Genomic DNA, 15416 nt, shown 5'->3' with positions numbered 1-15416 from the left:
CCATTGAAAGGGAACAAAAGGAATCATTTAAATATCGTTCTGTGAATTATGTCCACTTGCAGTTAAACAAAAGGTATTTTTGAATGGCTCAGTCACACACTGCATGGCAGGAGACTATAAAAGCCCGATGCCTGCTGCAGATGCACAGTACCGAGGTTGCAGAATGGGCAAGCTACTGTTCCTTGCAGGTAAGACGATGGTAAAATCTGAGCATGCAGGCAGTGCCTTCCTCTTTCATAGCCTTAGAAATAGAATAATAGATATGGTAGCAAGCTCCAGCATCTTCTGTTTTTATAATGCACCGTAGCTCCACATCTGTCAGAGCTCTTCCAGTACTGAGCAGGGAGGTTGTGCTGCGCTGTACAATGCTCTGACTGCAAGGGGGCATGGATTACAAGATTTTAGATATATGTATATCACTTTTTTATTACTTTCTTTTTATGCAATATTACACCCGAGCACAAAGGTATCAGAAAGCCATCAGGAACCCAGTGCATGCTGAGAAAGAACATTTATTACTTATTCAGCTTTGATGTGATGTGGCATGGCAACCTCCGTGTAACTTAGAGATTTTATTCACATAAAGAGAGCAATCATTGCAGAAAAATAAAATCAAGGAAAGGGGAAAGAGAAAAAAAAACGGAAGAGAGATCTGAGAACAAAATAAATCTAAAAAGAAAGGAATCGTGAGGGAAGAAAGAAGGCGGCGATGTCGTCCGTTCTCTAGGGCAGTTCTAGTGCTTCCATTCGTGCCTTTGAATGGACATCTAAAGAAGGACAAAGCTCATCCATAACAGCCTCTTCTGTGCTGCTCCTTCACAAGCTCCCACAACCTACTGAGACCAAAGATCACCAACTCCCGCCACCGGACTCCTCGCACTAGGCCCAGTGTCTGCTAATCTTTTAATCCTGTTGTAATCTGCCTGCTAAAAAGCAGACTATCAAATAAAGAAATAGTTACACACACCGCTGCCATGGTTTCACGGGTTCTGGTGGAATGAGATGCTAATAGTAAATGTATTCAGCTGCTCCTGGAGGCGAGCAGCGTATTTCAGGATGAATCGCAAGTTGAGATGCAGATGTGCAGGCATGGGGAGAAGAGGGTGATTAGATACTGAATACAAATAACAACAGGAAAAAAAAGGTTTCATAATTAAATATTTACATCGAAATAACTATCACAAACCAGGGGGCCTGTGTGTTGTCCCATTCTGTGTTTCTTAGTGACTCAGACTCATGATGCAATAATTAGCAACATTAAAGTCTAAAGTAAAATGCAACAATGCTGAGTAATCTGCACGTGCAGAGTCTAGACATTCATAATACTGATAGAGAAATGCAACAATTCTGCAGGTACGTGTACATGAGAGTCTATAGACATTCATAATACTGATAGATAAATGCAACAATTCTGCAGGTACGTGTACATGAGAGTCTATAGACATTCATAATACTGATAGAGAAATGCAACAATTCTGCAGGTACGTGTACATGAGAGTCTATAGACATTCATAATACTGATAGAGAAATGCAACAATTCTGCAGGTACGTGTACATGAGAGTCTGTAGACATTCATAATACTGATAGAGAAATGCAACAATTCTGCAGGTACGTGTACATGAGAGTCTGTAGACATTCATAATACTGATAGAGAAATGCAACAATTCTGCAGGTACGTGTACATGAGAGTCTGTAGACATTCATAATACTGATAGAGAAATGCAACAATTCTGCAGGTACGTGTACATGAGAGTCTATAGACATTCATAATACTGATAGAGAAATGCAACAATTCTGCAGGTACGTGTACATGAGAGTCTATAGACATTCATAATACTGATAGAGAAATGCAACAATTCTGTAGGTACGTGTACATGAGAGTCTGTAGACATAATACTGATAGAGAAATGCAACAATTCTGCAGGTACGTGTACATGAGAGTCTAGACATTCATAATACTGATAGAGAAATGCAACAATTCTGCAGGTACGTGTACATGAGAGTCTGTAGACATTCATAATACTGATAGAGAAATGCAACAATTCTGCAGGTACATGTACATGAGAGTCTAGACATTCATAATACTGATAGAGAAATGCAACAATTCTGCAGGTACGTGTACATGAGAGTCTATAGACATTCATAATAGTGATAGAGAAATGCAACAATGCTGAGTAATCTGCACGTGCAGAGTCTAGACATTCATAATACTGATAGAGAAATGCAACAATTCTGCAATTCTGCAGGTACGTGTACATGAGAGTCTAGACATTCATAATACTGATAGAGAAATGCAACAATTCTGCAGGTACGTGTACATGAGAGTCTGTAGACATTCATAATACTGATAGAGAAATGCAACAATTCTGCAATTCTGCAGGTACATGTACATGAGAGTCTAGACATTCATAATACTGATAGAGAAATGCAACAATTCTGCAGGTACGTGTACATGAGAGTCTGTAGACATTCATAATACTGATAGAGAAATGCAACAATTCTGCAGGTACGTGTACATGAGAGTCTATAGACATTCATAATACTGATAGAGAAATGCAACAATTCTGCAGGTATGTGTACATGAGAGTCTAGACATTCATAATCCTGATAGAGAAATGCAACAGTTCTGCAGGTACGTGTACATGAGAGTCTGTAGACATTCATAATACTGATAGAGAAATGCAACAATTCTGCAGGTACGTGTACATGAGAGTCTATAGACATTCATAATACTGATAGAGAAATGCAACAATTCTGCAGGTACGTGTACATGAGAGTCTAGACATTCATAATACTGATAGAGAAATGCAACAATTCTGCAGGTACGTGTACATGAGAGTCTAGACATTCATAATACTGATAGAGAAATGCAACAATTCTGCAGGTACGTGTACATGAGAGTCTGTAGACATTCATAATACTGATAGAGAAATGCAACAATTCTGCAGGTACGTGTACATGAGAGTCTGTAGACATAATACTGAGATAGAGAAATGCAACATTGCTAAGTAATTTGCACATGCTCATTCTCACATTCTGCAGGTTTAGGTACGTGAGAGTCTGTAGACAGTCACAATACCGAGATGCAGAAATGAATGGAGTCACAAAGAATTTTTTCATTGTCTCTGTTCTCTTTCTTCTAAAGGTTTAGTCCTTTTGCTGCACGTACAGCAGGGTAAGTATTGCATGTGCTCACTGCATGATTTTATTATACATAAAGGATGAATTTTAAAAGCCCTACAAACGCCAAAGTCGGGCCAGTGTGCGCCACATGGATTTTAAAAAGCACATGGGTGGGCACAGAAAATATTTAGCAAACGAGGGGCAGGGTGTGGGCGTGATCTGGGCAGTGCATGGGCGTTCCTAGATTTCTCAATGAAATCTGTGTGTATTTAAGTGCACAAGCGTGTGCCAGGGTCCTCTGCGGCGTCACTTTATTTCTGCTATGGATGGCGTGTAATCCTGAAACAAAAAAACTAAAGAGGTTAGTGGGGATTTAAGGGTCAGAGCTAGCAGAGTAAAAGGGAGGCTCTTAACTAGGGGGGTTAGGAAGTCCGATCCTTTACCTGGGCAAACTGGGCAAACTGGTAATTGCATCAGCACGCACGTCTACTAAAATCCCCCCACTTGCGTGGCAGAGGCGGCATTTCCGCGTACATATGCATGTCCATATAACACTGTGCACATATGTATGTGCGTGCACATAGCCTATAGCCATGCCTGCATATATACACGCATGTTAGAAAATGGCCTCGACCGTTGATGCAAGCTGGCGTAGGCGCCTACATGTGCACCCGCGCGGCTGTTTAAAAGTTACCGTCACAGATTTCACATGGACGATCCTCACCATTTCTGGTTTCCCTTGAGGCATTCTTTTTATTTTTACAAACCTGGAAATCTCATTAGCAAAGGGGAGGAAGGGGATTGTAGGGAGTTTCAGATTTTAAGTCTTACTCCCAAGATTGCTGTCAATGTCAATTTTTCTAGGAACTTACTTTATGTAGGCGCTTGGAGCAAGCTAGGTTTACATGCACACTATGTCGGCAGGTTGGGTAAATACCCGAAACATTTGGAGCAGTGCACTCAGTAAGAACAGGGTGGCTTACAAGACCTTGTTCACTAAATATGAGATAGCGAATTTTACTCACTCTCAGGCCGATACAGTAAAGTTCGCAGGAGAGTGGCGAGCGCCCGCTCTCCCGGCGCACATACAGGCAGTGTCCTGTGCGTGCGATACAGTAAGACTAAATATTAAAATTAGGGCCCGCGGTAAAAAGAGGCGCTAGGGACACTAGCGCGTCCCTAGCGCCTCCTTTTGGACAGGAGCGGCGGCTGTCAGCGGGTTTGACAGCCAATGCTCAATTTTGCCGGCATCGGTTCTCGAGCCCACTGACAGCCACGGGTTTGGAAACCGGACGCCGGCAAAATTGAGCGTCCGGTTTTCAACCCGAGAGCCACGGGCTGATTTTACTTTTTTTTTTTTTTTACTTTTTAACTTTTTTTAACTTTTGGGTTCTCCGACTTAATATCGCCATAATATTAAGTCGGAGGGTGCACAGAAAAGCAGTTTTTACTGCTCTTCTGTGCACTTTCCCGGCGCCGGCAGAAATTAACACCGACCTTTGGGTAGGCGCTAATTTCTGAAAGTAAAATGTGCAGCTTGGCTGCACATTTTACTTACTGTATCGTGCGGGAATAACTAATAGGGCCATCAACATGCATTTGCATGTTGCGGGCGCTATTAGTCTCGGGGGGGGTTGGACACGCGTTTTCGATGCACTATTACCCCTTACTGAATAAGGTGTAAGGCTAGCGCGTTGAAAACGTGCGTCCAAACGCGCTTCCAAACTGTACTGTATCGGCCTGAAAATGATTGAGCAATGGCTGAAAACATCTGTTTCTCGCAGCTGGAGGAGGTATCTGAATGACGCAATCTGTAGCAACAGCAAACCATTTACTTTCTCTGGGTTTCTTTTCATGTGACTGTCAGGCTCTTCTTTCAAGCTGGTATGCTACTTCACCAACTGGGCGCAGTACTACCCCGGAATAGCACGGTTCATGCCCGATAATGTGGACCCCTGCCTGTGTACTCACCTCATCTATGCCTTTGCCACCATGACCAATAACCAGATCGCCACCTTTGAATGGAACGATGCGACGCTCTACGGCTCCTTCAATGCCCTGAAGCAATAGTGAGTTCCAAGCCTGTCTCGCCTCCCCGCTGACTTACACGTTCTTCAGTGTCCAGCAGTGTCTAGTGCTCTCAAGGGGCTCCCGTGTTTCTACCCGTCTAGTCTGCTGGCAGAATACAAGAAAGTACCAGTTTCAGTGCTAAGAGCAGGGGGCAACCACCCAGGACACAGTTCAATGGAGACAGATGTGAGGTTGCAGGAGAACTGGGATTAGATTTCACAGCAAAGCAGTAACGATCCATAAAAGCTCAGTTCCTACTTCTCCTACAATTTTTCAAGTCTTCCAAAGAGCAATAACTTGCGTAGTCCAACATCAATTTGGGAATTTACAGCTCAATAATTCAGAGCACAGGACATATCCAGCTGTTGTACAGGTGTGAACACTTGTACGTGTTATGCTTTTTGTATGATTTTTGGAAAGATATTGTGCTTTTACTGCCCCTGTCCTGATATCCTCTTGATCCATGTTTTTACAGTAATAGTGATCTGAAAACCCTTCTGTCTGTGGGCGGCTGGAATTTCGGCACCTCGGGGTAAGATGCACACAGTCGTGAAACATTGTTTAAATATTTTTATGCTGCTTCTCACCTTCTTCCAGAATAGATATCAAATGTGAAAAATGACTTTCAATTCCACTGAGAGAATTACTCCTGTCCAAGTCTATCAAACTGTGTTGTAGAGTTGCAGGTTACACGGTATCTTAAGAACATAAGACTCGCCATACTGGGTCAGACCAAGGGTCCATCAAGCCCAGTATCCTGTTTCCAACAGTGGCCAATCCAGGACACAAGTACCTGGCAGGGTCCCAAGGGGTAAATAGATTCCTTGCTGCTTATCCCAGGGATAAGTACTGGCTTATAACAGTTTATGGACGTCCTCTCCAAGAACTTGTCTATGGCTACCAAACCATGCGGGGCTATATGGATTTTGCTAGCCATAGTCCTGAAAAATAACAGAATAACTGAGAAACATTTTCTCTCACTGTGTAGCTGGGATACCATCATATAATGCCTCCATATGTTTTCTTTTTCAGATTTAACAACATGGTTTCCAGCTCTCAGAATCGCCAGACCTTTATCAATTCAGTCATCAAATTCCTGCGGCAGTACGGCTTTGATGGGCTGGATATCGACTGGGAGTATCCTGGGGATTCTGACAGAGGAAGCCCTCCTGAAACCCAGCAGCTCTTCAGCATCCTCCTGCAGGTACACAGAAGAGTCCAATAACTTGTGCATCCGCCCATCCAGAAAGGATTGTTTCAACCCCAGATAACATTTCATGAAATATGTAAAGGGCCTGGGCATCAGATCCCAAAGGGTCCACCCAACTTCCACGGACGTGTCCCTGCCGCACAGCAGTACTGTCCCGAGACAGCCACATGGGCGGCCCGGGCTCATGTCCGTGGCACAGTGGCCTGCCCAGGCCCCATTGGGACAGGACAGCAAAGCAGGGAGATGCAGCGAGGAGACAAATACTCCACTACAGCCAGAGAGGCTGTAGTGGAGTATTTGTCTCCTCGCTGCATCTCCCTGCTTTGCTGTCCTGTCCCAATGGGGCCTGGGCAGGCCACTGTGCCACGGACATGAGCCCGGGCCGCCCATGTGGCTGTCTCGGGACAGTACTGCTGTGCGGCAGGGACACGTCCGTGGAAGTTGGGTGGTACCACGCCACTCATGCTGCTCCTGCCTCCTCATGTGCACAAGCAAACGTCACCCACTGCAGGGAAGGAGAAGCCAGTCATTTGCTTGCACTTATTTTCCTGCATTGTGCTCACTTAACTTTACTCTCCTGCCAGTATAACATTTTAAAAGCACAAATATCTTGTGTCTTCTAGGAAATGTATGAAGCTTTTGTACAGGAAGCTAGCCAGAGTAACCAGCCAAGGTTATTGATCTCTGCTGCTGTCTCTGCTGGCAAATCCACCATCGAAAATGGCTATCAGATCCCCCAGCTGTCCAAGTGAGTTTGAGCTGCGAATAGCATCAGAGATTCATGTGACAGGAGCTGCAGGAAACATCGGCCGCTAGTTCCTCATGTCTCCTTCCAGCTCAGTCAGGACAGTGCCCTGAGCTAGTAATCGACTCCCCCTCACAGTTCCTGGTCCTGAGGCCAGGAGCCATGCACCAGAAATCCTTCCAGAACCCTCTAGAACGGCTCTAAATCCAGACAGCAGGAATCCTCCCCACAGGGGCTGTGAATGCAATCTCCACAGCATCCCTTGCCGACCTGGCAATCAAACCGTGCATGGACGCTGCACACTTTCAGTGTCCCTGAGGCACTGGGCCGGTCCACCAATAGCCATTTCTTATGTTGCCAAGTCGGCAGGGTTTCCTCTGGGTGAATCACAGCAATGTGAAACATGACAGCCAGCCGACACAGAACTAAAGAGCAACACAAACATTAATTACTTTATTCTATACCTGGAATAAAAGTCCTGGGACAGTAACAGTGAGCTGAGATCACTTTGCATTTCTTCCAATGTCTCGGACTCTTTTATATTGCCTATACGCCCCTGCTTGTCTTATTCCTCTGAAATGTAATTTAAACAAAATCTGGAGACATAAAATGATGTTTTCTATTGTTTCTCCCCTCAAGGTATCTTGACCTCATCAACGTTATGACTTATGACCTGCGTGGTTCCTGGGAGGGATTCACAGGCGAGGACAGCCCTCTCTTCCAGGGCCCTGCTGATCAGGGGGATTATATTTACTTCAATGTAGTGAGTAACACCCACTAGAGATTTCCTCTACATGAGTTCTGCAGGCAGTTTACAACATAATTACAACATCTAGTTAACAAACAATTGAAAAAAAATATTTCTGTTGACTAAAAAATACAACATAATGGTAATTTTGTATAAATGTACCAACTTTCTAAACAAAAAGTGATCTATAATAAAAATAAACATCAATACAATAATTTTAAAACAACAAAACACATTGATAATCAGTAATATAAAAGCAAGAGAAAATACAGAGTTTTAAAGTACACAGTATCTCATAAAATTTGCCCAAAAGGTATCTTTCACGCAGCTAAAATGCAATTGAACCTAATTTACTTAAAGATTTGTAAATCAACCAGGCTTTCAGAAGCTTCCTGAATTTAAGATAATTTTTTTCTGTTTTTAAATTAAAAGGGAAGGTATTCCAAATGAATGGAGCCTGATGAACGCTTAGCATAAAATACATTAAATGCTTTAAGTGTGTACAGACAATAGTGTGCTGTGCCATAAGGCCCTGCTAGTGTGAAAAACTGAAATTAGCATGTACACACGTGCAAATGAGATGCTAGCAGGTAAAAGCTACATAGAAAGGTTTGCTCTCCTCCAGGCGCTACTTAGCATACTCGCACTATAGTCGGGACTAGATGTTAATTATTTCAAGGGCCGATGCCTCGGAGCTACTGATGCAGGAGATGAGGCTTTTAGTGGAGATGTTATGGGAGTTGTGACGTAGAGGACAGGGAGGTACTAAGGAAGCAACAGAGCAAGAGACGAAAGACACCACCAAGAAATCCCATATTTATTTAGTCCAGAAAATGTATTTTTACACCAAGTTTCACTGATGGTAACTGTTTTCCAAACGTTGAATACTGCACAGTGTATAAGGCCCAGTGTTGTGAGTCCATCCCACATGATTGTGCTGAAGCGTTGTTCTCCGATGCTACAAACAGTCTGCAAGGCAAGTCCACAGCAGCTCAGCCGAAAGGCCTTATAAAAAGCATTGAGTGGCACTGGGAACGAGGAGGGATGCTCGTCACGCTGCAGCCTGTCTGTCTCTGGCTGGGGCTCTCAGGTGGCCACTCCTGGGAAGAGCTTTGGGGGATGGGGCACATGGGGATGGTATTTGTGCCCGAACGCACACAGTAGTTGGCATTGCTGTCATTAATCTGGCCAAAGACATTGGCTGCTGTGTCCTTCTAATGTGATGGAGCTGGCTGAGGCCCCTTCTCACTCCAGTTCTGCTCCTCCTTGGCAAAACTCCTGAGGCACCTGCTTCTGGTTTGGGTTTCCCCCTCTGGAAGTCTTCCTTTTACCTCCTCTCTTCAGGTCCAGGTGCTCTTCCTCTTTTCTCCTCATTACTTTCATACAAGTTTGTAGCAAGGGGGCTGAGCCCAGTGCATGCTCCGTTTAGCTCGTGCAGACATTTTAGGACACAGGAGCGAGCAACACAGAGAGGATATAGCTTTTTGGCTTCCCATGCACACCATGAATATAATTTTGTTTTACAGGTATATGATAACATTGAGTAGATTGCCTGTTAAGTGGCATTTCAGCAAGCATTTTAGTGCACAGGCCTCTGGATTTACCACTAAGACAGTAGCAGGCAGGCAAACTGAGTATGATAGAAAATACTTTGGACTTTTCAAGCTATTTTAACAGAAAGACAGACGGTGTGTGGTGATGATTCTGTGAACTCCAGAGCGTTATCCTAATTCTTACTTTGCTCAATGGCATTTTTTAGCCAGAATAACAAAGGCCACAGCAGACCTTTTGCTGCTCAGATGAGTTTTTTTGTTCTCTGTTTTGTAATTTACTTAATACATGTGCGAAAGCCTTAAACAGCAGGACTGGAGAAAACGCCAATGCCTCACCTAACAAACACTTGCCCAACCCAAGCAGAACCATGTTATTTAATAAAAGTGAGAGCACTGGCTGACTATGAAATCCCTTTCCTGCTGAACTTCTAGGACTATGCCATGAACTACTGGAAGGACAATGGTGCCGCAGCTGAGAAGCTTATGGTGGGATTTCCAGCCTACGGCCGATCGTTCACACTCACCAACCCCTCAAACACAAGCCTGGGTGCTCCGACCACTGGACAAGGCCCCTCGGCACCCTACACCCAAGAAGCTGGATTCATGGCCTATTTTGAGGTAAAAAAAAAAAAATGAGTGGACTGTGGTCCAAATGTGCCCATTTCTTCTCTAAGGCATCGCATATTCTGGGGGAAGGGGAGGTTCATGCAAAGTTACAGAGCCACGGGAACCTTCTGCAGGTAACATTTACGTGCAGATTTAGGAAAAGCAAAAGTATGAGCATAAATGCTTGCCTTGCCCCGGATGGAAAAGTACCCCAGGCTCTGCCCCCCCCAGTCATTTTCAGAACTTGGGGATTATGCATGGAAGTCCAATACCATAATATCCATAATGGAAACAATTGCGGTCTCATTTAATTGTGATTCCTATAAAGCAAAACAGAACTTTGAACCTTATCCTATGCAAGCAGAATCGTGATAAAAATCCTAGTTTGTAGAAAAGAGGAAGCAGGCAGAAATGAGTTTGGATGTGACTGAATGCAGTTTCCTCCTGCCCGAGCTGGCAGCCCTTTCATTCCTGAGCTCTTCCTCCCCAGATCTGCACCTTCCTGAAGGGGGGGGCCTCGGTGGTGTGGAACAGTCCTCAGGAAGTGCCCTACGCCTACAAGGGAAGTGAGTGGGTAGGCTACGATAACCCCAAGAGCTTCCAGGTCAAGGTAAGTCTTTTCTTCTCGTTTACCAGGCCATCGCCCTCTTCCCCAAGGACTCACACATTTTCACTTCATCCTGGAAGGGTTTGAACTCGTGTGCACGTGAAAAATGCCACAAGCAGCCTCTTTTCTCTTGGGTGATTTCAGAAGAAAATGAATCAAAAACCATCACCAGCAAAACCCTCCCCTTGTCCTGGACGCCTCTTAATCCTTCCTGGGGGTCTCGGTGGTTTCAGGATGGGCTGGGGAGGCTCCATTTTTACATTTTGGTGGTGCTGAGATTTGTTTTGGGAGGAGGATATTCTCCCTTAGTTTTCTTTAGAGTTTTTTTTTTTGGGGGGGGGGGGGTTGTGCTTTTCTGTTTATTTCATTTCAAACAAACACAAATGAAATGAGAAAGCAAAGGTTTGCCTGCTCCTGATCCTGGATATTGCTCCATTACAGAATTATCTGCCAGAACTCTGCATTTCAGGATCCACCTAAAACCCTACGAATGAAAGGACCCAGAAGGCTCCGTTTTTGAAGAGAGGGCCATGATGGGTTTTAAACTCGTCTGCTTATTTATAATGTGCTTTTCTCTTCCTCCGTTGCCATCGGCCTCTATCGTACCAGAGGTTTCAATCACAAGCACCTGGGGATTTTTTCCTATTTTCTCTTTCCTGGTACCTCAGCCCCGCTATCGGCTTCCATGCACAACGCGCCGCAGCTTCTGCGCACCCGTTCTGGGCACTGGGTGTCATCGTTTCTGCCTTAAGGGCTCTTCGGCTCGGAGGGCAGAGGACAGAGTGGGGTGGGAGGGTTCCTGACCCTGTCAAATAGCAGCAGGACTAGGTGGACCCTCCATGACGCTAACTGCAGATTTAAAAGTAATTCAAGAAAGTATTTTCTGTGCTCAGGGCTCGTAGCTGAGTTTAACAAAGAATCCGTGGACTTGGAGATCGCCACTTCTGGGACGGGATCCTACCATTAAGATCTGCTGGAGGGAGGAGGCTGTTTTATTGTCCCTTATCCCCAGCCCCTGCAGGCCCTGAGCTCCTCTCCTCCACATGATATTTACGACTAACATGGTGTCCGGTAGATGGAGTCTGGTGTTCTTGTGGCTCCCCTCCTGTCATTTCTTCAGAATCCTGTGCTGAAACGCGGGGCTGTGTAGTAACAGTACAGAGGATGATGGTCAGGAGAGAAAGAGAATCCTGTACGATGTCGGAAGGATGAGGAGGAGGCTGTAAAGCACATGGGAATGAGGAGCACGTGTTGCCAGGGTTGAAGCTGTACAGTATCTGCTTGCTTCTCTCTTGCTGCTGTCTGTAATGCACAATTTAATTTCTCATTAAACGAGGTCATACTTGTCTTCCGCAGGCTGAGTGGCTAATGAAGAACAATTTTGGCGGTGCCATGGTTTGGGCTATTCCTCTGGATGATTTCAGTGGCACATTTTGTGGCGAAGGCAAATACCCTCTCATGAATACATTGAAGTCGACATTGGGAATTTCCTCCCCTAGTACGTAATCTGCCAGCGTCTATGAAAACACAACTGACCAGGGCCTAGATTTGCATCTTATCAATAGTCATTTCTATGCAAACCAAACTGCACCAGGTCTTCTTGCTGAATATTTTCTCTTGGGTTTTTGGATCTTGCATTTGTGTTACGTGAGCACGACAGCCCTAAATGCTCCCTTGCTGACTCTTCAGATAGCAATATCACATACCCAGAGAGATCACACATATATTCAAATTATCAAAAATTTTTATTAGAAATCACAAGGTGTTTTCCCTATCTAGACATTTAAAATCTAAACTCACACACTCATTCATCAATCACACTTCATATAAAAACATCTACATACACAAATAATGTTCACTGGTTAATTAATTACAATTGATTATAATCAGTATAACAACATCAAACATGTAATACTATTTTTATGTCTATCCAAACCCTTCTCTTATTTGTCCAATTGATTATAATCAGTATAGCAATATCGCACATGTAATACTATTTGTCCAACAAAGGATCTCCTTGTTTCGCCTAAATGATCAGGCTTCCTCAGGGACTAACAATATCCTGTAGCCGGTTGTGTCTCTCAGGACTTGAAGTCTAATTCCTACACTTTAAAAAGTCATAGATATTCATTAACTTCCATTATATCACCAATGTGAACCAAGGTAATTGCTACTCCAAACACTTTCCCAGGTTTGCTTTAAACCGCTACTTTTTTACATGTCTCTCAATAATATCAGTCGTGACAAGACAAAACCGCTACTCATTCCAATCCTTTAAATAACCTTTAATTCCAACTGAATCTAAAATAATCCATTTCAGGAACCTTGCAGATTGTGCTTCATTGTATCTGCACGTAACCAGACGCAACGCACTGCGTCAAAGATGGAGTAGAGAGTTTAGCTATAAAAAAGTATTTCCCTCTGTAATATTACCACGTTGACTCTTCAGATAGAACATTTTTAGGAAAGGAAGAGTTTCCCAGCGCACATCTCTCTTACCATTAGCTTGGAATCACTTTTGTTCAGAAGGAGAAGGGAAAAGGTGACAGTTCTGCTTTATAAAGATTCGCTGAGGTGAGCAATGGAAAATAACTCATTTCCCCTGTTCTTTTAAAACTTGCAGATTGCAAATCTCCACCAATAACGGTGTCGCCAGATACGGCAGCTCCCACGGCTGCGCCTAGCAGTGGCGGTGACAGTGGGTTTTGTGTTGGCAAAACAAATGGCCTGTACCCAAATCCTACCAGCAAGAACGGATTCTACAACTGCGTGAATGGAAAGAGTTACCAGCAGCAATGCCAGAGTGGACTCGTCTTTGACCCCAGCTGCTCCTGCTGCAACTGGCAATAAGAGAAGCCTTCGAGGGCCACAAGAATAGCAAGCAGACTGTCAATAAAAAAGCATTGATTAAAGAAAGAGTGCTCATCAATTTCATCCCCTGTGTAGGCAGTTCTGAGATGGAAATCTCTAAATGTCAAAGAATAAAAATTGCTCTAAAATAGGGAGACTGGATAAGGCACTGCACACACTGACACCCCCATCGCCCCCTTCTTAAAAAAAGTCATCCTGAGACTAGCACACACCCATTTCTCTATTCATATCACAATAACTGAGCTGAGCTATTGTGGTTATCATGGGCATTACTTACATCCTCTCCTGTCCACTGATTTTATTTCAGCAGTTTGCACCTAGGAAAGCTCCTCAGATAAGTGTCTGTGGGTGGGAGTGAGGCTAGTTTCTACCACTTTTGGACAAGTGATAAAAGTTCAACACTTGCCCAACAACACGGTAACCAATTACTGTTTTAAGACCCTAGTGAACAGAGCCACAGTGTAGAAAGGTCCAGGACACTAACGAGAGCAAGGGACAGTGGGACACTGGGTTCATAGATTTTCACAGTGACCAGAAAAGACACACCAAGGTCCTTTTTTCCAGATTATAACTACAGCACTGTACAGGGCTGTGGAAAAACCTAGGCCAGTTATCACTGCTTACTTACTGGATACCTGAACAGGTAATTTGAAAGCACTGAAGGTGAAACGCCTTGAATACAGAATTATTTACTAAAATAATCAACAAGCATTAAGTTGCACTCTCATGAGAAAGGTACTAATGATTTTCTGTCATTGTCCTGCATGAGGCATCGACATTGTTTAAAAGTATCATCTTGGAAGCCCATATAAAATGTATTTCATGCATAGAAAAAGGTCAAGGGAAGATGAAATGACTGCCAGCATGGTTCAATAGTGAGGTGAGAGAGGCAGATAAATCCAAAACATCATTCAAAAATTGGAAAGAAATGATGAAAATAGACAAGAACATAAAACTGGCAAGATAGATGTAAAACAGTAGTAGCAGTAGTAAAACAGTAGTAGCAGTAGTAAAAAGGCCAAGAGAGAAGGTTAGAAGACGCAAAAACTACTAATTAAAATGTTTTCAACTACATTCAAAGCAAAAGGTCAATAAAGGAGTTAGTTTATTTATTTATTTTATTTTAATTCTTTTAATATACCGATGCTCAAGACCAGGTCTTATCGTACCGGTTTACAATAAACTAGGGGGTAAACCATTTAAACCAGTAAAACACTGAAAGCGAAAGTTAGTTGTACCACTAGATGAGCGAGGGATGAAAGGGTTGCTCAGGGAGAGGAAGGAATTAGTGGAAAACCTGAATTAATTTTTTGCTTTAGTCTTTACTGAAGAGGATGTTTAAACGTCCCCCCCACTGTGAGCAATGTGACAGTGGAAGATTATAATAGATCAAACTGACAAACTAAAGAGTAACAAATCACCAAGACTGGATGGTGTCCATGTCCTGCAAGAACTCTGTTATTAATAATCTTTAACCTATTACAATACCTGGTCAATGTGACACCAGTTTTATAAAAGGGCTCCATGGGTGACCATTCAGCCTGACGTCGATGCTGGGCTAAATAGTAGAAGTTATTCTTTTAAAAAAAAAAAAAAAAGCATTGGCCATATAGGTAAACCTGCTTGTAGCAAAGGGAAGGCTTTTCCTATCATAAATAAATATGTAGCTAAAGGTGGGTCAGCTGATAGAGTGTATTTAGATTTTTGAAAGGCATTTGACAAAATCCTCCAAGAGATTCCTCAGGAAATTCAATGTCATGGGATAGGATGCAGTGTCCTATGTGGACTGGTAACTGGTTAAAAGGCCGGAAACAGAAGGTAGGATTTCGTGGTCACTTTTACAAATGGAGAAAGCTCGTTAGTGGAGTGGCAAGTCCTGTGC

The 15416-nt window shown here is 43.5% G+C and overlaps 1 protein-coding gene across 1 annotated transcript; it reads left to right on the top strand.

The window, feature by feature from the left end:
* LOC115074464 (acidic mammalian chitinase-like) lies at nucleotides 1–13579 on the top strand. The gene is made up of 11 exons (XM_029573932.1): nucleotides 1–188; nucleotides 3147–3176; nucleotides 4992–5193; nucleotides 5670–5726; nucleotides 6227–6398; nucleotides 7028–7152; nucleotides 7789–7912; nucleotides 9883–10068; nucleotides 10547–10666; nucleotides 12020–12161; nucleotides 13287–13579. The coding sequence occupies exons 1-11, from the start codon at nucleotides 104–106 to the stop codon at nucleotides 13511–13513; spliced, it is 1470 nt and encodes a 489-aa protein (XP_029429792.1). The 5' UTR covers nucleotides 1–103; the 3' UTR covers nucleotides 13514–13579.
* Nucleotides 13580–15416: the final 1837 nt, after the last annotated feature.

The sequence above is a fragment of the Rhinatrema bivittatum genome, chromosome 12, assembly GCF_901001135.1.
Source record: "Rhinatrema bivittatum chromosome 12, aRhiBiv1.1, whole genome shotgun sequence".
Lineage (NCBI taxonomy): Eukaryota > Metazoa > Chordata > Amphibia > Gymnophiona > Rhinatrematidae > Rhinatrema > Rhinatrema bivittatum.
This window is presented reverse-complemented; position numbering and strand designations above follow the sequence as displayed.